The sequence below is a fragment of the Rhinolophus ferrumequinum genome, chromosome 19, assembly GCF_004115265.2.
Source record: "Rhinolophus ferrumequinum isolate MPI-CBG mRhiFer1 chromosome 19, mRhiFer1_v1.p, whole genome shotgun sequence".
Taxonomy (NCBI): Eukaryota; Metazoa; Chordata; class Mammalia; order Chiroptera; family Rhinolophidae; genus Rhinolophus; species Rhinolophus ferrumequinum.
The window spans coordinates 3,388,832-3,412,377 of record NC_046302.1 but is presented as its reverse complement, the minus strand read 5'-3'; the positions used below and the strand labels follow the sequence as shown (position 1 = coordinate 3,412,377).

At 52.7% G+C, this 23,546-nt stretch overlaps 1 protein-coding gene across 11 annotated transcripts in view; it reads right to left on the bottom strand.

The window, feature by feature from the left end:
* The window catches only part of KLF15 (KLF transcription factor 15), a 59,608-nt gene extending 37,015 nt beyond the window's left edge, over positions 1–22,593 (bottom strand). For 2 of the 11 annotated variants that reach the window (XM_033135705.1, XM_033135704.1), the window contains exons 1-2: positions 22,400–22,593; positions 16,965–18,062 (exon numbers count right to left, since the gene is read on the bottom strand). In XM_033135705.1, coding sequence (XP_032991596.1) covers positions 16,965–18,037 — 1,073 coding nt within the window. In that variant the 5' untranslated portion in view covers positions 18,038–18,062; positions 22,400–22,593. Of the gene's footprint in view, positions 1–8,345; positions 9,565–16,964; positions 18,063–22,399 lie in introns of those variants that run through there. The other 9 variants (XM_033135706.1, XM_033135707.1, XM_033135708.1 and 6 more) reach the window with 9 other exon arrangements.
* Between the last annotated feature and the right edge of the window lie 953 nt (positions 22,594–23,546).

Here is a 23,546-nt window from a genome sequence, read left to right as displayed (position 1 = left end):
CTCTTCATCAGTGACGCATTCTCTCCCCTTAGAAAAAGGTTTAATCCATTTGTACACTGCTGTTTTCTTCATGGCATTATCCCCATAAACTTGGACTAACATGTCCCTGATTGCACATCCACTCTTGAGAAGTTTAACAAGAAATGTAATGTTTGTTCATTGCTCTAATTCAAGCTCAGACATTCTCACCACGGCACACAAAAAAAACGCAACAACAGGAATGAATGCCACTCAGCAAGACACCGCCACATGTCGACATGAACACAGCTGTGAGTCACAGATACCAACGTTATGAAACCTTACCAAGCTGTTTGTACAATGCTGCCCATGTAAGTGCACAGTGGCAATTTCGTGAACTTAATTGGCAGACTTCATATTTAAGAGTGTTGTTTGCTTGACTGACTTCCACTGTGCAGTTTGATGCTTTGTTTCAGGGTCGTATTGGTACACCCTATCTTTTGATTGGAGTATTTAACCTATTTACATTTAAAGTAATTATTTTTAGATATGTAGTGATTGCCATTTTATTACTTATATTTTTATCTTTTTTTTTTCATCTTAAAGCAACCCCTCAAACATTCCTTGTAATACTGATTTGATGGTAATGAACTCCTTTCGCTTTTTCTTATCTGGGAAGCTCTTTATCTGTCCTTCGATTCTAAATGATAGCTTTGTGGGGTGGAGTATTCTTGGTTGTGAGTCCTTGCTTTTCATCACTTTGAATATTTTGTACCAATCTCTCTGGCCTGCAAAGTTTCTATTGAAAAATCAGCTGACGGTCTTCTGGGAGCTCCCTTGTAGGTAACAAACTGCTTTTCTCTTACTGCTTTTAAGAGTCTCTCTTTGTCTTTAACTTTTGGTATTCTAATTATGGTGTGTCTCGGTGTGGGCCTCTTTGGGTTCATCTTATTTGGGACTCTCTGCACTTCCTGGTCTTATATGTCTATTTCCTTCACCAGGTCAGGGAAGTTTTCCATCATTATTTCTTCAAACACGTTTTTAATTCCTTGGTCTCTCTCTTCTCCTTCTGGTAATCCTATGATGTGAATGTTGTTACACTTGATGTTATCCCAGAGGCCCCTTAAACTATCCTCATTTTTTTGGATTCTTTTTCCTTTTTCCTCTCTGATTGGGTATTTTCTGCTACCTTATTTTCTAAATCTTGATTTGATCCTCTGCTTCATTTAATCTGTTGTTCATACCCTTTAATGTATTGTTTATTTCAGTTATATATCCTTCATTTCTGACTGGTTCTTTTTTATGTTTTCTATCTCCATTCTTATGTTTCTTACTGTTATGTTGAAGTTCTCACTGAGATCATTGAACACCCTTATAACCTATGTTTGGAACTCTATATCTGGTAGATTGCTTGTCTCAATTTTGTTTCATTCTTTTTCTAGAACTTTGTCCTGTTCTTTCACTTGAAACATGTTTCTTTGTCTCCTCATTTGGCTGCCTCACTGTGTTCCTCTCTATGCATTAGGTAGAGCTGCTATGTCTCCCGGTTTTAGTATAGTGGCCTTATGTAGTAGGTGTGTGGGGCCCAGTGGTGCAGTTTCCCTGGTCACCTGAGCTGGGTGCGACAGAAGTGTCCCTTGTATGATTGTGTGTGCCTTGCTGTTGTAGTAGAGCCTTGGCTGCTATAGGCATGTCAATGGGAGGTATCGACCCTCAGGCTGATTGATTGTGAGGACTGGCTGTGACTACAGTAGAGGAGTTGTTGTGCAGAGGCTGACACTACAAAACAGGATTCACTCTAGCAGGACTCTGGTGCTTGCCCCATCTGCCTCTTGGGTGTGTCATCTGTGAAGACAGCTGGGTGGTGCTCTGGTGTGCCAGCCTTTGGGCCTCCTGGGATAGGCCCCACCACAGGCCAAATTTAGCTATAGTCTATGCCCTGCCCAGGGCCACCTGAAATGAGCCTCAGATCAATCCACAGATGGCCGCCACCTGTGCTGGGCTTGGAGGTGCCTGCAAGAGGCTAAGTTGTGAACTGAGTCTGGCTGTTGCCAGTGCCAGACTTGGAGCTGCTTAGCAAGAGGTACAGGGCATGCTGAAGCCAGATGCCACTTGTTTGGGGTTTGTGAACCTTTGAGAGATTTTAGGAAAGTTTGTAGCATGAGCCAATACAGGCCATTTGTATGGGAAATCCACTGGAAGCAGCTGGGGTGGGCCCATGAGTTGGGTAGGGTGGGGTGAATCGTGTTAGCCAGGCCAATGGAGACTGGGTGGGGGGAGGGCCCAACAAAGGAACAATGACTTCTGCCAGAACTTCTATCTGAGAGAAAGCTGCCCCTCCAGCCCTTGCCTGTGGTCAGACAATTCAGTTCCTCCCCCTATGTGCCCAGTTCCCTTCAAGCTGCTGCCCCAGCACTGGAGCTCAGAGTGATTGAGTACGTCAGTGAGTAAGTCTGTGTGCAGACCCTTTAAGAGAAATGCCTGGGACTCCAGCAGTCTGCTGTCTCACTCAGCCACATTCTCTGCTGGTTTTCACAGCCAGAAATTATGGGGACTTCCCTTCCCAGCACTGAAACCCTGGGATAGGGAGCCTGGGGTGGGGCTGGGACCCCTTGCTCCTCACGGGGGACCCCTGCAGCTGAGACATCTCTCCCTATTTTCAACCACCACATGCAAGTGTGGGACCAGCCCATTCCCCATCTCTGCCCCTCCTACCATTCTCGATGTGGCTTCTTCTGTATGTCCTTAGTTATAGGACTTCTGTTCAACTACACTTCAGGCCATTCTCAATGATGGTTGCTCTGTAGTTCAGTTGTAATTTTGATGTGGTCATGAGAGGAGGCAAGCACAGTGTTTACCTACTCTTCCCTCTTGACTGGAAATCTCTTTCGTATTTTTCAATATTAGCTCAACTCAGAGTCGAGGCCCAGTTCACAGAACCAGATGTTGGGAACAGGCAGGGATGGTGATGCCAGTGTGTCCTTGTGCCTGCAGGGCTCCCAGAGTTAGAGCAGATAAACCAAGATGCAGAAGGACCAATGGTGGTTGGAAGCTTACTTGGTCTGAGGGTTCAGACCTCACTCCATGAGGGGCTCCTTCTTGTAAGTCCCCGCAGGTGCCCCTTCCTGTGTAGGCCTGACCTCATGAGGTATGAGCTGTGTCTGAGCTTCCAAGTCTTTATCTCAAATACGTTCCTACTGGGAGGCCTTTCTTTGGTTTTTTGCATTTATCTCCTATCTGCCTCATCACTTGTTGCCTCTTGTCCATAATGCAGTGGATCTGCTATTTTAAATATGTGAACTTACTCCATCTTCACACAGCCTGGGGAATCAATGTAGTCACATAAAGACCCTGAGGTTCTATATAAGGACCCTGAAGTTCAGAGAGACCAACATGCTCATATGCGCTCGATTACAATTTTCTGCCTCCAAGACAGACCCGCTATGCTCTCCTGCCCTCCACAGGTAGTGTATTTGCCCAGTCCTCCACTTACGTATGTGTGTATACAGTTATATATATTATTTAGTTATATATCATTGTATTAATTATATTTGTATATGTTATGTATTAGTATGTTATATATGTCACATATTAGTGTTATATATGTTACATATAAGTATGTTATATGTTATGTGTTAGTATAGTGTATGTGTTACATATTAATATACACATTACATGTGTTATGTATAGTATTAGTATATGTTATTTGTTCTGGAGTCTGATCCAGAAACCCCAGTATTCAGCTACTGGTTTAATATTTTCTGCCCTCCAAACCTATCTATCCCATTTTCATCCTTCCTTCCCAGCTAGATTCTGGAAGATTCATGAGCTTGTCCTCCATGGCAGCACTCATAAGCCTGCCCCACCTTCTCCTCCTTGCTGTCTCTAAGACAGATTTTATCTCTTTCGTAAAATGCTAATGTTGTTCTTTGATTGTGTTTCTGAGTTCATTAAACTGCCTTTCTGTGTTTTCTTGCGTCTCGTTGAGTTTTTTCAGAACTGCAATCTTGAATTCTCTGTCATTTAAGTCACATATTTCCGTATCTTTAAGTTCCTTTTCTGGAGACTTTTCATTTTCTTTCTGAGCTGTCTTGTTGCCTTGGTTATTCGTGGCAATCACTGATTTATTATTTGTCTTCCTAGACATCTACAGGAGTGGCTTCTGCAACAGGTTGATAGGAAGAGGTCTTTCTTTTGTTTTCCAGTACTTATTGGTAGAATGTTTTATTTTCTCTCTGACTGCAGCTTTTTTTTCTCTCTCACACGGTAGTGCTATGTTTTCTCTGCACTATTCCAGCTCCTCACACAATGGGGGGATTCCTTGGGAGATGGCCTTCTCCTCTGTTAATAGTTCGCCTGGATCACAGGGCGCAGTATCCGTGTGGGTATGCGGAGAGCTTTTGAAGTTCCAAAGCTCTTCCTGCACCAGATTCAGAGCTCGTATGTTTCAGCAGTTCTGTTTACTCCTGCAGGTATCCGCCCAGATAGGTGGGGCCAGGGGCAGGGTGAGTTGTGAGAGGTGGCCCAGAGGCATGGCGGCAACCACCACCACAGCCGGTCCTGCTTCCACAGCTCCCTCCCCTTTGCCAGAACTAGTTGGGCTCTGAATCTGTGTCTATGGGAAAGGGAGGTGGCGGCTAGTCTCAGTGCCTAAGGCTTCCATTCTCTGCTCAGCAGTGAGGGCTTAAACCACCGTTTTCAGCCTTCTTCCCTCAGTCTTTTCTCCGAGGTCTCTGCTGTGAGTGTTGGGTTCCGCCGTGTTATATGCTGCCCCCTCAGCCCTGTGGGCCATAAGCAGAGCCCTAGCAGTCCGAGTTCTTCCCTCTCCCGCAGCTGCGGTAGTTCTGGGATGCAGCGAGCTCCGAGCACTGAGCTAGGTCTGCGTCCTGCACCCGCGCAGCTCAGTCTCTGCAGTTCTCCCTTCCCTCCTCCCCTGCTTGCGCGATTCGCCCACCTTTAGGTGAATTCAGTAGTGGGCCTCTTCGTCTTGCCTGTCTGCTGTGCAGGGAGTCCTTTGTGGAGTTGTTGCTGTTCGATTAATTGTAAATTCCAGGGGAGCTTTACAGAGGCTCACGTCACGCCGCCATTTTGATGACCCAATCCAAGACAGATTTTAATTCTTGTGATATTGCTTCATCCCTTCTCTCTCTCTCTCTGTGCCCTGTCCTATTGCTCTATTTCAGCTGGGGCCCCCTTTGTGGACTTCCAGGAGCTACAAGGAATTTTTTGACCTGTCGAAGGTAACAGGAAATTTCCAAAGATGCCTTTCTGGGTCTTGCAGTGGATCACTCAGGTGTGCAGTTTCTTTGAGTCTTCTGAATGCTGCTCCCTTTGCCTCCATCTGCAGTCTTTTAAGAGCCCCCATGGTGTTGGTCATCTTTGCCTAACTTCAAATAAAGCAAGGTCTGTTCAGACGTGGTGTTTGTCACAGAGAGGACTGACCTTGTCCCCATGTTTGGTCCCCTTATGTGATGTTCCAAGTCCCTCATCACATCGACAGTTGTGCAGGTTAACAAGCCCATTCCCAGCAGTTTCTCCCTATACCCACTGCCCAGGCCTTTGATACTCTGAACTGAAAGAGCATAAGAAAAGTTACAGTTCCTTAAAAGGCCTGACCCCAGGTCTTTCTGCACTTGTACCACTAACCCCCATGGTACTTTGTAGAGATTCCGGGCCTTATTGAAGAGTAGACACTGGTGACTTTATAAGGGATTTTGTCTACTTTTGTCTGTGTGAGTTGGGATTCTGTCATTTGCAGCCTTGGCTTGTCAGCCAAAGTGTTGTAGCACCTCTGTTCCCACAGTGTTCCCCTTCATGATACCCTGCTGTGGATCCTAGAAGCCTACCCATTGGTCCCATACCTGCCAGTGACACCCATTCTGAGAATGTGGATAAAGCCATATGAGCTAAACCCACCTGGCTCCACCATGAATTATGTATGCTGCACAGATGCTGATCTGCCAGGTTCTGGGAGGTGAACGGCATGCTGTGTGCATGGCACCAGGTATTCTTGCAGTGAACTCAACTCCTACTCTCCCCTCTTCTCTCCTATAATACAACTCCCAAATTTTAGCTGTGCCCATAACCTTCCAGATTACGACTACATTTTCCAGATTAAGACTACATTTTCCAGCTTTCCTTGCACTAGATGAGGCCATGTGACTAAGTTCTGGCCAATGGGAATGAGTAGACAGGACTGTGCAAATCCCAGCCCATACCCTTGCAGGGAGGGTAGGAATACATGGCCCCTCACCAGCTTTCCACAAGGTGGCCCAGTATCCTGGTGAGCCATCTTGGACCAATACCCAGGTGCCCCATGCTGGAGCCACCATATCAGCCTCAACTGCTTACTTTTAGACTGTTTAAATAGAAAAAAACAATAAAAAACACTGTGTACAAAACAACTTGTACTTGTACAAAAACAACTTGTACTTCGTGTAAGCCAGTGTTTGGGGGTTTCTTTGTTATGGCAGCCTAACAGATACTCTGCCTAATACAGTGCTCAATAAATGGTACTTCCCTCTCCTCTGTGTGCTTTTGGGAAGGGGTATTGTGCAAGGCAAGGTATTAAGGGATTAAGGCCAGATTTCTGTTCAGCAACCTTCTAGACTCCTCCCCTATTACAAACAATTGTGGACATATTGGCTCACATCACCTGCTTTCTTGGCTGGCAAGCCAAGACAAACACTCTTCTGAAGTGACAAAGGGTGGCAAAGGTGGTGGCATGGGGGGCTCCCAGAAGCAAGAGACAAGCCAAGCACCTTAACAGAACTCCCAATGCTCCCATGGGTCCTGCTGTGGTAGCACTGGCTACAGCAGAAGACCAGAAGCGCTGCTTTCAGGCTCTCCATCTGGCCTGGAGGCAGGCTCACACCCTGGAAAGGGTCCTTTCTGCTATTCAAAGTCACACATGCACTCTCACTTACCCTTCATCACCAAGCTGCAACCTGGGGACTTTCAATCCCATTCTGCAGGGTGAAGAAGCTCAAATCCAGAGAGGTTTAATAAACCCACCCAAAGAGGGGGAAGCAAGGATCAAAAGGCAGTCCCCTTCACTCATGGCCCTTCCTTCCACGCCCTGATCACTCTGCTGTGCTACCCACCCAGGGGAAGTACATGACAAGGGTGCAAGCAGACTCATCAGGTGAGGAGTCTGGAGCCAGACTGAGGTTGATGACCTAGACCACCCCACCACACACAGGCCAGCTTAGCCTTGGCCTGGACATAGGGTCAGCTGGGGCAGCAGGCTCAGAGAAAGTGGGCTGGTGGGGACATCCACTGAAATGAGGGGAGTGGCAACCCGGTCAGTGCCCTGCACCATGGACACATGTGCTCACAAGGCCTCTCCAAAATGACTGTCCTGACCTCTAGTGTCCCTCTTATCTGAGATGTATTGCTTGTTTTTGGATGAAGAAAGGTTATATTGATGCACCTGGAAACCAATGCCTCACTTCCCCGGAGCATGTTTGGCCACAGAAGGTACATCCCGTCAGGGGCAAAGGGCAGAGGTCACAAGGCCAAGACCTTTCCCCAGGACCAGGGCCAGTCTCTGAAGGGCGTCACTGAGAAATACTTGCCTTGTGTCAGGCTCCTGGGAAGAGAACCACCTCTGAAAGTCTGGCCTTCCTGCCCATCTTGATAGCTCATGGCCTCTCCTTGCTCTCTGGTCCCCACTGTCCCCAGGTCCCAGCCTGCCCAGAATATGTGGATGGGTCCAAACCCTAACTGTGCAAGTGCTCAAAGAGACCTCAAGCTTCTGGGGTAGTTTGGGAGGCTTTGTCTCCCCAGAGCTCTGAGCAGCTGGGGAGGGTGAAGGCAGTGGCTGAACTCCATACACCAGCCCCCTGAGTCTTGCCTCAGCCTGGTCAAGGACTCCTAATCCATTCACCATCAGCTGTGCAAGTGGGAAGTAATATGCCATTTCCTAGGGAAGTGAAGGAGGAGAAATGATTTGCCCTCCCACCCTCACACAGAGTATACAGTGGATGTACAAATGCCTGATGAATTGCACAGAGGGTAGGAAGAGTACAAACTGTCAAGTAAGGGTCTCCAACAGTAAATCATAGGAGTAGTGACCCCTGTGGGCCTGGCCTGGGGCTTCCCTTAGGCAACACCGGGATAGGGGTTGGATTTGGGGTTGTGCAGAGAATTCGAGAGGAAGCTCCTGGCCCTCCGGGAAATTGGAATGAGCAAAAATACAGCAGGTGGCCTAGAAGTGAGGCTGTTTGGGAACCCTGCACCGCTTGGCCAGAGGTTTGATCCCAAAGGCACCTTTGTATACTTCCAGGTACAAATCAAGTTCCCCTGAGACTCAGCCCCCAAAATAGCCCCTATTTCCTGGCAGAGCTGAGGAAAACAGCACATGAATGTCATAAAGTTAGAGTTATTTTTTCTTTTTATTGGCAAAGTAAATATATTCTTATGAAGAACCAAAGAAAATATACATAATTGTAACATATATACACCACTTTATAGATTTTTAAAATTTCAAATTTACACAAATGCTGATATGTTATTAAAAGATATTTTATGTAGATGTACTTATGTACAGTTTATTTACATACATTCATAGGATGTGAAATAAACCTGTCAAAACAAGCTAGTTCATTTGATATTAATTTCTAGACAAAATAAGGAATGCATTTCTAAATCAGGACTGGGGGCTCTATCTGGTTCTTCTACATGCATTGCAGCCTGCTCCCCTCTCCTCCCAAAGGTGGCCCTGGAGGCTAGTGTCTGGATTTGTCCGGAAACAGGATGAAAGGATGAGCCACACTGGGCACAGATGATCCAGAGCTAGCCTGCATCTGTCTGCCTGTCTTGTACCTTTAACTCAAGCACATGCACTGTCAGCCCCCCAGAAAGGGGTCTTTTCACCCCAACCCCACAGCTACACGGAGGCCAGGTCCTGTACCCCTAAGCACCCGGGGCCCATACCTTCTGGTAGTCAGGCTTGGCGAGGCATCATGGACAAAGCTACCCTCACACCACAGTGCAGCCCAGGACTTTCGGCCTACTTCCTTCTTTCCTGTGTGGCTTCCTCTGGGAACTGGCATTTCAAAACTGCACATTTCATCTTCCTGGGCAATGAAGAACTAGTGCTGGCGCTGGCCCTGGCCCTGGCCCAGGCGGGGAGCCCAGTGGGAGAAGGGCCAGGCGCCCCCCCTCCTGCTGCAGCAGAGATGGGCACGCTGGAAGGCACCAAGGCGTTAAGGCACGACAGCCCGCCTCCAGGTCGGGGGTTGGGTCTCTCCCCAGGAAAGGCAGCAGGTGGGGGGCTCTGGGTTCCTGCCTCCCAGGCCAGATCCCCTCTTCCCACATGTCCTGGGCTTCGGAAGGTTGGTTGATAACATTGTCACGTCCCTCTGAAGGAGGCAAATAAATTATTGCTACAAAATATCAGGGCGATCCGGCCGGGGGGCGGGAGGGGGCGGGGCTCAGTTGGCGGCGCGCACTGAGCGGCTGCTGCGGGGGAAACGGTGCACCTTGATGTGCTTGGACAGGTGGTCGCTCCGTGCGAACTTCTTCTCGCACACAGGGCACTGGTAGGGCTTCACGCCCGAGTGTGAGCGCCGGTGCCGAGACAGCTCGTCGGAGCGCGAGAACCTACAGGACACCGCGATCAGTGAGACCGGCCCTACCCCACCCACCCTGTACCCCCACCCCCAGGCCTGCCGCAGATCCCCCGCACTCCACTGGCTTGGCAGGGCGGCCTGCGGTGCTTCAACTGTCAAAGTACTTCTGAATCCACTGCCCAAAAGCCACTACCCCAAGTCCTCCTCCCCCGTGTCCCCGTCGCCCCTCTGGGATGGCAAGAATTGCAAATAAAAGGCTTTGCTAGCACAGCGGGGGCGATCTCATGCATCTGAGCCTGAGAGCTGAGAGCAGCTGGTAAGTATTGGGACAGGTTCGCAAGTCTACTAGAGTCCTGACTTACTGCCCCCCCTGCCTCCTACCCACCCCCAGGTGCAGTGGGATCACCCTGGCCCTGACTGAAGTTGTGCCTCATGCTTCCCCACTTAGATCAGAACTTGGGGCTTCTATGGAAATCTGCATGGGCTTCTATGGAAGCCCAACAAGAGGGGGAAACTGAGGCCCAGGAGAGGTGTCTCAGACTTGAGCCCCATCCCACTCCTGGACTTTACATTCCTGAAAGCTGGCCCCCCACGATTTCCCCAAATAAAACCACACCCCTGGGAGGTACTTCTGAGAGTTTAAATGGTTCCCCTGCCACCTCCCTCTCTTGGCCTGAGCCTGCCCAAGAGAAAGGGCTCCCACAGCCCAGAGGCCACTGGAAAGGAGCAGATGCTAGTAAGGGAGGTAAGGACTCACTGGACCACAGGGCTCAGACAGCTCTCACTGATTTCAGGGATTTAAGGCTCTCTCCACCCCATGACCATGGTCCTGGCAATGAGACCCCACTGCCTCCATACGCGTACTCTCCTCTCTGTGCTCCACCTACACTGACCTGTCCTTGGTCCCTCTTGCCACAGGACATTTGCATATACTGTTCCCACTATCCAGAATGTTCTTCCCTCCCCTCCTCTCCGTGTTTCCTCCCACCCGACCCTTAGAGCCCAGCTCAAATGTCACTTCCTCAGGAAAGCCCTCCAGGACTGCATCCCATTCTAGGCTCCCACAGCACAATGCACCTATTTTTCCTGGCCCCTCTATTGCTCTTGTAATTTTAAATTCGTTTTCAACTTTTTGATGAGTGTCAGTCTGTGCCACTAGACCATCAACTCCATGAGGAAAGACATGTCTGCCTGGTGCATGGTAGGTGCCCAGTAAGTGCCTTCACATGAAAGAACAGACATAGCCAGCACCCACAAGAGGATAAAGAGCCATCACAGAAACAATCCTCTCAAGTCCCAGTGCATGCATGCACCCACATGTATCCCCACACTCACACACACAGACACACATGCACACACACACGTATACACATGCCACTTATACGTACAGGTCATGAACATGGGTGTACTGCACATACATGCACACAGTTGCACATGTACACGTGTACCCACTTCACTCATGCACACATGCATGCACACACATACATCACACACAGGGATGCACATGTCCCTATGTGAACACACACATGCCCTGGCAGTCAGAGCCTGGATCTGTGTTTCCTGGCCAGGGCCACCTGCCCCCAGCTGGAGTTGGACACACAGCTTCTAAGCATTTGGGCCTGCCCAAGGCAGGGGCCAGTAGAAAACTACAGAAAATGCCACCAGCAGTGCCAGAGCCTTCTGGACACCAGGCACTGGGGGCACCTGCACCTTCTAGGGAGCCAGGATCAGCCCTGTCAGACTGACAGTACCACAGCAAGGACTCAAAACGGACAAGGGGCTTGCCAGGGTCACACAGCCAAGGGACAGTAGGATCTACTCAGCTCCCTACCCCACCAGGAGCCCCATGTGGTCCTGAGCAAACCTGAAAACCATCCTAGGCCTCAGTTTTCTCACTCATCCAATGAAAACCTTGGGATTTCTGTCTACTTTCCAGAACTTTTTTCAGAGGCCAAAGGCGGTAACACAAGGGCCACAGCAGCCCTCCCATCGTGGGGACACCAAAGGAGAGCCAGGCCTGAGAAGATACTGTCCCCACCTGCAAGACCCCTTCCTGCTGCCTCAGGGCCCTATGGCCCAAGGGGTCCATCCCAGGGAACTGAACCCTCAGGAGGTTCTTGCCTCACACCCTCATCCACATGGTTTCAAAGAGCAGCCATTGGAGAGGCCTGGGGACCACAGGGGGGGAGGGGCCAAGTAGCTCTGTAGGTAGTGAGCTCAGCCATGTACTGACTAGCGACTTGGGTAAGTCTCCATGTTCTCTGAGGCTCAGTTTCCACACCTGGAGACAGGGAATTCACAGATTTGCCTCAGAGGACTGTAAAGGCAACAAATGATTTTTTTTGTTTTATTTTTTAAGTTTTTTTTTTTTTAATATACTGTTATCTTTTTTCTTTTTTTTTTTTAATGTTTTTGGGGAATTTGGGGGAACAGTGTGTTTTTCCAGGACCCATCAGCTCCAAGTCAAGTCGTTGTTTTCCCCAATCTAGTTCTGGAGGGCACAGCTCAGCTCCAAGTCAAGTCATTGTTTTCTATCTAATTGTGGAGGGCGCAGCTCACTGGCCCATGTGGGAATCGAACCGGCGACCTTATGAGCACAGCGCTCTAACCAACTGAGTCAACCGGCCACCCAAGGCAGCAAATGTTTACAGCAGTGCTTGGTACATGGCACTCATCCAACAATTGTGAGCTCTTATTACCTGCAAGGAGCTTAGCATAGGGCCTGGCCCCTGGTGAGGTCCTGGAGTGTGGGGGTCATTACTCTGATTCATGCTGCTGAAGTTCAGGACAGGAAAGCACAGGGATCCAGGTGACTCTCCTGAGCAGCCTGTAACATCAGCACCACCACTGGCACACACAGTACCTTTGTGCGAAGGCATCCCTTCCATCAGCCAAAAAGCCATGATTGTAAATAGTCAAGTCTCAAGGACTGCAATGGGAATGGCACCCCCTAGAGTTGTACAGTGCACAGACTGCCCAGCCACACTTGGGGACTGCTGACTGTGGAGATGGGGTCAGAGAATGCCATATTGAGTAGAAGTAGCAGTGACAAGGGCCAAGAGAGCAGGCCAGCAGCGGGACCACTGGACTTGAATCCTGTCACTGCCACCTCCTGGCTTTGTGGCCTCAGGCCTGCAACTCCCCTTTCCTAGGCTTCCTTTGTCCACTGGGGATAACAAGAGTACCTGCCACAGAGGGCTGCTGAAAGTTACCATTGATATTAATTGTAGCAGGAGGGGATTCTTTCTAGACAGAATGGCTTGACTATTCTGGAACAGGATGTTCTGCTGCAGGGAACAAAGGAGGCCTATATCTGAGAGTGAAGCAAGGAAACTTCTAGGAAGGAAGGCAAATAGCCACTTCCCAGACAATTAGCTCGGAATAGGGAAAGTCTGGTTTCAGCCCCATCAAGGGTGCCAGAACCACGTCACAAGAGAGAACACTGGGTTCAGAATCAAGAGCAGAAGGAAGTAGGGGCTGGTTATCTGTACAAGTGACAACGGGTGTGGGGGAGATGCGGGGAGGGACAGCATTCATCACACAAAGATTCATGGGGGGGGGGGGCACAGGACACAGTGCCAGAGCTGGCCTGGTGGCAGGAAGAGAAACTGCTCACCAGGGACAGCAGGAAGAAGAGAGGCGGCCTTGGAGTGAAGAGTTCCCAACATGGGGAAGCAAGCAACTGTGCAGGGAGGCCACCCTGAAGACGAGATGCAGGTGCAGGTCCTCTAAATACTTCAGCAGGACACCCCGCACGGGAAGCTTGCAGAGGGGGCTGGAGAGAGGTCCTGAGTCTGCAGGGGGGGGAGGCAGATAGCCCAAGGTGAACTCCTGGCTCTGCCACTTACTAGCTGTGTGACCATGGAGAACAGGCTTAACTGCTCTGTGCCTCAGTTCCTCTTCTGTAAAATTGGAACTGAGGCCTACCTCATGCATTTGTTTGCAGTTTTACACGAGTTACTGTATTTGGCCTAGCACACATCAGGAGCTACTGTTATGCTGCTGTTAGCTCTTTGCCCCTAGCCCATGGCATAACACCTGAAAGAGCTGATGGCCTTGTGGGGAGAGAGGACACCTGGCCATTACAATACCAGGCACATGGAGAGAAGATGAGGGGAAAGCCAGCCTGTGGCTGCTGGCATCTCCAGGCAGGTCAGGGTGGGGCTGAGGCACTGCCTGGGGATGCACCCAGAGCCACACTCACTAGCTCTGTTCATGCAGGCTTTCTGGGCCTCAGTTTCCCCCTCTGTGAAATGCAGATTGGGGCCTACACGTTCCAAGGCTATTGTGAGGACTCAGTGAGCTAATGCTTGTGACGTGTGCAGAACAAAGCAGGGACCATCATAAGACCAACTACAGCTGCCAATGAGGGGAGAGCATTGGACACAGAGAGTACAGAGAGGGCCAAGGCCTGAGTAGGTGCCTGTCCAGTGGAGGGGATGTCAGCCAGCACAGACTGTGCAGGCCTGTGGGCCAGCATGAGAGGTCTGACTAGGAATTTAAGTGTACCAAAGTACACATAAAGGCCAGAGTAGCCTCAGGAGGTAATGAGCTCCCCATGGCAGGAAGTATACAACAAGCAAGTATGGGGATTTATGAAAGGGATTCCAGCTCTGAGAACCTTAGAATAGTGCCTAGCATAGAGCAAGTAGTCAATAAGCGTCATCCTCATTACTTCTGCCCGGCTGCTGCCAGGGCTCCCTCAACCCTTGACCCTCAGTTGAGGGCTATGGCCACATTTCAGGGACATGCACATCTTGTGTTCATGTTCAGGATCCCTGAAGGCCAACTGAGGACTCTCAAATCCTCAGAGAAACAGCCCTCCTGAGAGTTAGGCACCTTCGGCACCCAGTGCTTCTGCCACGTGGGACCCCACCAAGGCCAGACCCCACTCTGGAGGGACCTTGGGAGAAGCTGGGGGTACCCTTTGAAGCCCTGGGAGTGCCTAGAGGCAGGTATGGCTCTAGGGTTGACTCCACAGGGACCATGCCATGCCAGGCACTCACCATGCTTTTCCCTGCCAAGTGGGTCCTGAGTAAGACGACCAGGGCCAGAGCTTAGACAATGACAGAGCTTAATCCCCTCCACAAATCACACTCTTCTTTACATACCTCCTGCTATGGGGAACTCACTATCTCCTGAGGCCACCATGTCGGGGTTGAGATCTGCCTAAGATGTACTCTGAGCTGAGGGTCCCGTCTGTTCTCTGGTACAGCCTGGAAGAAGGCAGGTTCCTCCTACTTGTAGAGTGAGCCAAGTAGGTGGCTTTCACCAAGGACCACACCCTTCCTCTCTGTGGCCCCACCCAGCCCTATCCCAACTGGAGGGGACATTTGGCAACAGTCAGCAGCATCCAGGAGACAGTGTCCAGGAAGATGAGCTCATCATGAGAGTCGGACCAGCGCTCTGTCAAGCCAGCTGCCCAACTTCTCCCCAGCCCTGCCCCCCACGAAGAGGAGAATGCATCCAAGAGGAGTCCCTGTGAGTCTGGGGGTGCCTCTGAGAAGGGGTACCACCAATGTGAAAACTGGGCAGAACACCTTCCATTCTCAGACGATGATATGGTATGAAAGTGACAGTACTACCAATGAGAAGGGGACACCCCGGTAGAGAGAAGTAGTGAGCTGGCCCTCCACTCTACAGATGAGCAAACTGAGGCTTGGGCAGGGGAAACACCCCTAGGGCACCAACAAGCTGGAGGCTGGCCAAGACTGGGCTTTCCAAATACTGCTGCCAGCTGCCTCCCACCCAAGGCGTCTCAATGCCCCTCCTTTCTGCAGTTGAGCACCTGCCTCTAAGGCCCCATGTCTCTGGGCTGCTCCCTGCCCCAAGCTCTGACCACTCAACACTGTACACCTGCCACCACATCAGGCCTCACAAGCTGTCCTGCAAGTGTACCTGTTACTTCAGGGCCCACTTGGCAGACTGCAGCACCAGGCTCAGAGAGGCACGCAACAATAGTACTGACACTCAGAGCAGTGGGGCTGGAGAGTGGGCTTTCACAGAAGCCCAGCGGGTCTGCTGACGGCCATCTTCTGGGTATTAGGGGTGGGGGATGCCTTCAGTCAGGAAGGGCCTCCATAATCCAAGACACTATTTGGAACAAGTCCCTTCTATGGCCAGCTCTGCACACCATGGAAAGGGGCTGGCAGCATCACATCAAATAGTTCTAGTCACAACTCCGATCCTGGGTCAGCCAGTACTCCAGGAGTGGCAGCTTCCACCTTGGGACCAGCTCTCATGAGCTTTCAGATGAGAGTCTGGTCAAAAAAACAAAAGCTGCAAACTGCCCATGTGCCACACCGACAAGGACGCACACGCATGGATAAGGTGTACAACCACTTATGGTCATGCAGCACACGGAGACACACATAAAGAAAGCAACATGCATACACGTGTGCACACACACAGCTACTTGCAAGATCCGGTTCTACACACAGACGAGCATGCCATGTTGATCTCTCACACATGTACCAGCAGCCACAGCAGCAAAGCCCGGTAATGTGCTGGAAGTACAAGTCACCCTCCCAGGCAGTCCAGAGATTCCAGTGGGGTAGGCATCCTAAACTAGGAAGAGCCCAGGTGTGGCATCCCTGAGCATTAGCGCTCCTGGCCAGCTGTCTGCTTTTCAGGAAAAGGTGGGCACACCCTGACCACAGAAGGTGGGCCTCTAGTGGAGAGCAATCCACAAGGGTCCCATCCAGCTGCGCCACGCTCAGGCTGGGCAAGAGCCCTGCCCTTTGAGAGTTGGTTTCTCCCATTGTGCCACTCAGAGTAGAGCCTGGAAGGAGTCTTCTACCTTTGGGTCACCGCCCCGAGCCAGGTCCTCCCTTGTGGTTAAAGCCTTTGCAGCTTCTCCAACGCACCTCCAAGTCCCCTGGGGAAGCAAGGGCCAGGCCCAGCCCATAGGCCCAGGGAAGTCTGTAAGCAAAACTGGCCCCTCTGGTTGGGGAACAGCGTTTTCTGTTCTGATATGACCCCCTGGGTTCAAATCTAATTTACAAAGTGCTGTGACCTTGGGCAAGTTACTTAGCCAGTCTGAGCTTCAGCTTGCTCCACAGTAAGATGGGAGTAAGGGTGGTATTTACCATGTAGGGTGCTACGAGGCACAGAGGGAGCAATGCACACGGTCACAGCCCGGCCTGGCACACAGAGCCCAAGCCCAGCGGTTCTCAGCTGGCCTTGGTATGACTTTGACAGCCCTTCTTCCCTGCTTTAGCCCCTCACCCTCAGCACAAGACCGAGCGAGCCTTATCTGGAGACCAGGTGGTTTGGCTTTAGTGATCAGGAGGGACCAGGAAATCTGGCCACCCTCTCCCCTTCCCTATCAGCCTTATCTAATGGTGGAGACCTCAGCCTTGGCTGCATACCTAGGGGAGCAGAGATGAGAGGGCCACACTCACCACCCAGCCTGTTACCCGCCATACTGACCTCCAGCCACAGCCTGGCCAGGTGCAAGCAAAGGGTTTCTCGCCTGTGTGCCGTCGCAGGTGGGCCTTGAGATGGCTGCTTTTGGTGTACATCTTGCTGCAGCCAGGGAAAGTACATTTGTGCATTTTGATGAGTTCAGCTGCTGGGTTCTTGGGAAACTTCTGGCCCATAAGGAGGCCAGCAGGGCCGGGTCCCAGGGGTCCTGACCCAATGGGCTTGGCGGCAATAGGCACAGGGGCAATGCGCACGAACTTGGAGGGCAGGTTCAAGTTCGAGGAGGGCACCACCTGGGGCAAGAGTGCGAAGGTCTGCCCCTGGATGTTGACCAGGAGCTGGGCTACCTTGACACTCTCTGGGGCCTGCCCAGGGGAGGCGGGCTCTGTGCCTGATTCTTGCTTCACCTGCACAGGCTGGATCTGCAGCAGCAAGGGGACAGGGCCGTCAGGTGCAGGCCCCCCACTTGGGCCCTGGGTGTCACCTGCACTGGCACCAGCAGGTGGGGGAGCACAGCGCTCTCTCCCACCAGACCCAGGATGGACATGGCTCCTATGTGGTGCGGCTGAGAGCTGACCACAGGCCTCCAATTCCTTGCTGTTGTTCTCTGGGGCCTCCTTGACCCCCAGCTCCATGTTCTCCTCCAGAAACTCTTCGATCTCCTCCAGGGTGGGCTGGAAGGGCCTTGGTACATCATCCAGGTCACTCACAGCAAACTCAGGGAAGCAGAAATGCTCTCCTTTCACAGGGACTGGCTCCCTTCGCCAGGCCTCCCAGGTCACAGGGCCACTACTGGCCCCGATGCTGCCACTGCCACTACTGCCCAGTGTAGCCTGGGACAGCAGGAAGTCCAAGATGTTGTCCTGGCCCTCAGTACCCAGGCCACCGCTGTAGCAGGAGCAGAGAGCTTGCGAGTCAGGGCTGGCACAGGAGCAGAGGCTGGAAGCGTCACTGTCGTCTTCCGAGAGGGGCGAGGGCAGCATGTGGTACGCCCGCCCTACCAGCCTATTGCCCAGATAACCAACTGGGCACTTAGGTGACGAGAAGTTCTCGTCCACTGGAAGCAAGTGATCCACCATGCTGGCCTGGCCGTGCCAGTGGCAGCTGCAGAAAGAAACAAGGGAGGGCCAGTCAGGAGGACAGCGCACTCACCTGCCACATCATGGGTCTGTGGCACCCCCCTCCACCACCTGCCAATAGCACCCCATTGCCAAATGCCTGGATCCTGCCTCCATCTGTCCCTTGGGAGAACGCTGTCTGCAAGAGTGTTTTCCAAAATTGCACCACCTGTTTGCAAGAGTGCTCTCCAAGCCTATTGCACAACCCAGGGCACTTTTGCTTTCAATCATTTTCCAGAACAATTCTGGTAAAGAACACACATGTGTCTGTGAATGATTGAGTGTGGATGTGTATGAGAAAATTGTACGTAAATTCTCTGCACCTCGAAACAGCCAAGGTTGGGGAACCCATGCAATTCATTGGTGTTGCTAGATTTCTGAGGACACCTGACCTCAGCTTCATTCCTGTTGAGTCACTGGAGGGGGAAGGTGAATGGCCGTTGGCCTTCTGACCCCTGTGGTATTGGGCCTTGGGCAGGGTTGCCAGATTGAGCAAATAATAATACAGGCTGCCCAGTTAAATTTGAATTTCATATTTTAAAAAATGAACAACTTTTAATGTAAATATGTCCTAAATACTGGATGGGACATGCTTATATTAAAAATTATTTTATCTGAGATTCAAATTTAACTGGATAATCTGTATTTTAATCAGGTAAGTCTAGTTTGTAGCAGAAAATTAAAGACCCATCGCACCTGCCCTCAAGGACCTTATTTCCCCATCTGAAAGGGGCAGCTCACCCACCCTCCAGCTCTCAGACCCCTCAGGGCTCAGCTGCTTCCTCTGTGAAAGGGAAGAGGCAGGACAGGCCTTAATAAAGGGACACTTTACTGAGGCTCTACCACTGGGCGGACAAGACCCTGCCCATGGGGAGAATTCATGGGAGCAGAGGTACACCCAGAACCCAGAGAGCTGGCACAGCTCTTACCTCACGTGACTTCACAACTGCCTAGCCTACTGGGGCAGTAGAGAATACCCCCTTGGCCTGCACCCATGGAGCACCTTGGGAAGGCCCAGCTGACTCCCGTCTCCCCACTAGACCATGCTCTCCATGAGGACAGACTGGGCTGTAGGGTACCCGCTGTGTCCCCAGTTCCCAGTGTGGCAGCTGTTGCCCAGGAGGGCCTTAGAGAATCTCAACAGAAAGGGGAAATCTGCGTCCTCTGAAGGCCATGCTAGGTCCGGTGTCCAAGGAGAGTCAACAGTATCAGGCTGTGATGGGGCCACTTCTGAAGACCTTTGTCCCGGCTCAGTGACGGCGGCTGAGTGTTTACTAAGGTTGGGGAGGGGAATGTTGTGCACCTGAAGGCTGAGATTCTCTGCAGCCTGACATCACCCCCGCACCCATCCCGATGCTCTGTCCTCACGACCACTCCTGGGTCTGGCACCCAGCACTGCCCAATGGTCAAGAGGCTCAGCGACAGGCGGAGAACTCCCAGGGCCAGGGTCATCATCAGCTGTGACCTTGGGCAAGTCCTGGATCTCCCCAAATCTGTTTTCTCAACTGTTCTATGCCCCCAATGGCCCAGGACCTTTGACCTCAGTTCTCCACTCATCTGGGAAGCTTCATAGAGCTCCAGGAAACAAGGCAAGGTGAATGCCCTTGGCAAGTCTGCACCCCCTGGGGCAGTTTTGCCAGGACATTTGGCTTTTAGTTTAAATAATCAGCTAAGGACTTAAAACTGGGAGTTTTAAAATACACACCATTCAAATCAGGTGCTGAGGAGGAATGAAACTGCCAGATAATGTAAAGGGCAATGAAGCTGGGCCAAGTCCTACAGCGCCCCCACCCTTGTTGCCCACCCTCTGAGCAGGAGGCTCTGCTCCTGCCTCTACAACTTATCAGCTGAGTGACCTTGAGCAGGTGACACAATGTCTCTGTGTCTGTCTTGGTCTGTTGGGTCAGGATGCTGCCAACAGTGCCCAATTCCCAGGTTGTTTTAAGAGTCCAGTGAGCTAACACACGCTAAGCACACAGGCACTGGTCAATACTAGTCATTAGGATTAGCCTGCAAATGGAGGAACACATCGTCTTTCTGCCCCTCTGCTGCAATGCTAAGGAACCTGGGAAGAGGACGTGACTGGTGGTAAGGGGGCAAATCAGGCCATGTTCCTGCCCACTTAAAACTCCCCTGAAATGTGATCACCAACTGACTATTCCATGATATCAAGGAATTACTGTTAATATTTTTAAGTGTGATGATGGTATTGTGGTGGTACATTCTTTTTAAAGGGCTTTTTGAGATATAAACTGAAATACACACAGAAGTAACGATAGATAGTAAAGAGTGGGGAAAATAAGTACAATAGGTTGGGGTGGAAGGAAACCTCCAATACCTTCCCAAGGAAAGGTAACCCAGCTTTCTCCCAGCACCCAGCACCTGTGCCCTGCTCATCTCTCCCCCACATCACCTCCCTCTGCTCCACTCCACACTAACTGTGCACCAAGCTCCCAGCTTCATGGGCCTCAGGCCACTACCCTGGATGTTCCCTCGCTGTGGATCCCTCTTCCCCCAGCACTCCACCTGGGAGTACCTTATTTAGATCTTAGCTCAGAAGTCACTCCCAGTGGGGGCCTCCCTGACCACCCTCTATTTCATTATCCCACATCGCATTCTTCTGGGCAGCTGGGGGGGGAGGGGTGCGATGACTATCTTAGTTATGTGTTTCTGTACTTTATGTTCTGTTTACCTCCCCACCACAATATAAGCTGTTCTGACTGTGCAGTCCGCTGCTATATCCCAGAGTCTAAAACAAGACCTGGCAGAATTTGCTGATTGAATGCGTGAAAGGTACTGCTGTGGGGAGTCAAGAGGGAGGAGGGGGCAAAATGAGACCTGGAGTAGAACTGCCAGGATCAGGCAGCAGGGTCTTAATGCAGGGCTGAGCGGCTGGGGCTGGACACAGCACTGAAAGCCTAGAAGGGACGCTGGCGTTAGAGAGAGGGCACACCAGGGCGGGAGCCGGCTCCAGCCCCTAAAACACAGCAGCACGTGGCACGGCCAGGGGCCCAGGCTGCATGCAGGGGGAGGGGACGCACTGTTCTGGGCACCAGCCCCGGCAGGCGACTGGACTCCGCCCCCTCCCCCCGGCCAGGCCCAGCCTGCTGTTTATTCTCCCGGGGACACAGCGGCTGCAGGAACAACATGTAATTGATAACAAGCCCAGCGCCGGCCAAGGGCTTGCCATTGGGTCAGCGTGCAAATCACGGGGGTGGCGGGTGGGGGCCGCCCTTCAAAATAAGAGTCTCTGCTATCCCTGCCGCCAGCAAGCCCCAAAGTCGCCGAGCCCGGCGTCCTCGCACCTATAGGGAGGCTGAGGAGCCTCAGGAACCACCCGGTCCTTGGGAGGTGGTGATTTGAGGGGTTCAGGCGTTTGGTGATTTTGTCACGCTCCAGGGATTGGGCGAGAAAACAGCTCCTCTGTGCCCCCTCCCCCCCCCCCAGAGTGGGGAAGGGCTCCATATAGAACACCACAGCGGGTAGGAATGAAGGTATCCGACAGCCAGGGAGGGTAGGGTGGTCTCTCCACTGTTCCCGCCGCCGCCACCCCTCCGTCATCATTCTGCCAATGTTCAGTCGAACGGGCCAGGAGACTCTGAGTGAGGAGTCGGAGTACGAGACGTGTGAACGGTACGGGTGTGCGCAAAGGGGTGTGAGTTCATGTCCTGTGACTGTGCGTGTGCGGGGCGTGGTGCGCGGCAGCCGGAGTGGCTGTACGGGAGTGTGTCCGCGACGTACTCGCGCGTGGAGCCAGCGTGGGTGCCCGCGCGCATGTGGGAACGTGACTAGGAAAGGAAGGCGTGGGGAGCCCGCTCAGACCCTTCGGCAGAGCACTGGATTGCTGCCCGCTGGTCACCTTGTCCTCGGCCTGTGCCCCCTCCCCCGGAGGCCGAGGCTGCTGACCGACAGTAACCCCTTCGCCACAGGTCCCTCTGTCCCCCGCCTCCCCGGCCTGGGCAGGCGGGTGCGTCCGCCTACCCGCTCGTCTGGCCAGGCCCCGCCGAGTGCCCGCCATATGGAAGGGCAGGCCTGCAAAGCGCACAGGGACACGCGGGGCCAGGAGCCGAGGAGGCGGCCCGGACCTGCGCCGAGAAAATGCGGGTGGGCAACTGGGGGTTACTCTCCCAAGGGCTTGGCCGAACCCTGCCCCGCTCTTCCGACATTTCCCTGGACACGCGCGCGGAGCCAAGAACAGCGGCGCGGGCGCCCGGCCGCATGCCCAGAAGCCGGCCAGTGCCCCCCACCCCGAGTCCCGGCCAGCCCACTGGGCGCCCGGGGCCGCGTCCACGCGGTCGTGCGGCCTCGCCGCGCCTCTCCCACCTGAACTTGGCGCACGCCCGGCCCGCGGCCAGGCACCGGTGATCCTGAGGCCCAGCGGTCTGGGCTGGGGGCAGCGGCCTGGCTCCCGGTCCGGCGGTGGCCGCGGGCCGAGCCGCGGGTCCTGCGCTCGCTCACTCGCCCGCTGGCCGGCGGGTCACTGCGGCGGAGCTATAGCCGGCCGCGGCTCGCTCTGCGCTCTCTCCGGGCGGCTCACGTGACACCACGAGCGCTGCGAAGGCTCGCAGGAGGCTCGGCCCCGGGCGCGCGCCCCATTGGCCCGCGCCGCGCGTCACGCGCCCCGCCCCGCCCCCAGCTGCCTGGGACGCTGCGCTGCCCGGGCGCTCCAGGTTCCTGAGCCACCCGCTCCGCGAGCTCGCCAGTCGTCTTCCGGATCCGGGCCCACAGCCACCTCCCAGCTCCCCACCCATAGCCGTGGACTCGCGGCATCTGCAGGGGTCCGTGTCTAAAGCTCGGTCCCCACGTGAAAAGGTGAGACAGGCCTCGAGACGAGAAAAGCCCTGAGATCGCCCGGAAGTGCGGTACACACACGGGGGCGTGGGGCAGCCCTGGCCAGGTCTGCCAACCAACCCCTCTCCGCTGCAGTCCGTACTGGCCTGGCCGCTGTGTCTCGCCGTTGAGCGCCAGATAAAGGAGGAGATTTGCCTTGGGAAATGTATTGCTGGAGAAATACGGTACAGTCTTTCCGCTGAGCAATCAGTTACCCATGGGAAGGTGGGCTCTCGGAGCTTTGCCACCTGGGCTGTCAAGGAGGTTTGAGGAGGTTTGCTGAACCCTGCCTCAAATCAATGACACCCCGACCCTGGGGCATTTCTCTGAAGATTAAGCAGTACTTTACAGTCCACAAAGGCCGTCACAGACTGCTGTAGTCTGCAGCAACCTCGGGACCTCTTCGCATTCCACTCAGAGATAGGAAGAGCGAGGCTCAGAGTGACTTGCCCAAGAGTTACGTATGAGCCTAGGGTGCCAGTCACCCTGCTCATGCCCTTTAACCCATACTGCTGTTGGATCCTCAGCCAGGCATTTTATAGATGAAGAAACAGATTCTAAGGGGCCACAGTGTCCTCCCCAGGTCACACAGCTGGTAAGGAGAAAAGAAAGGGTAAGGAAGGGCGGACAACTTCCTGAC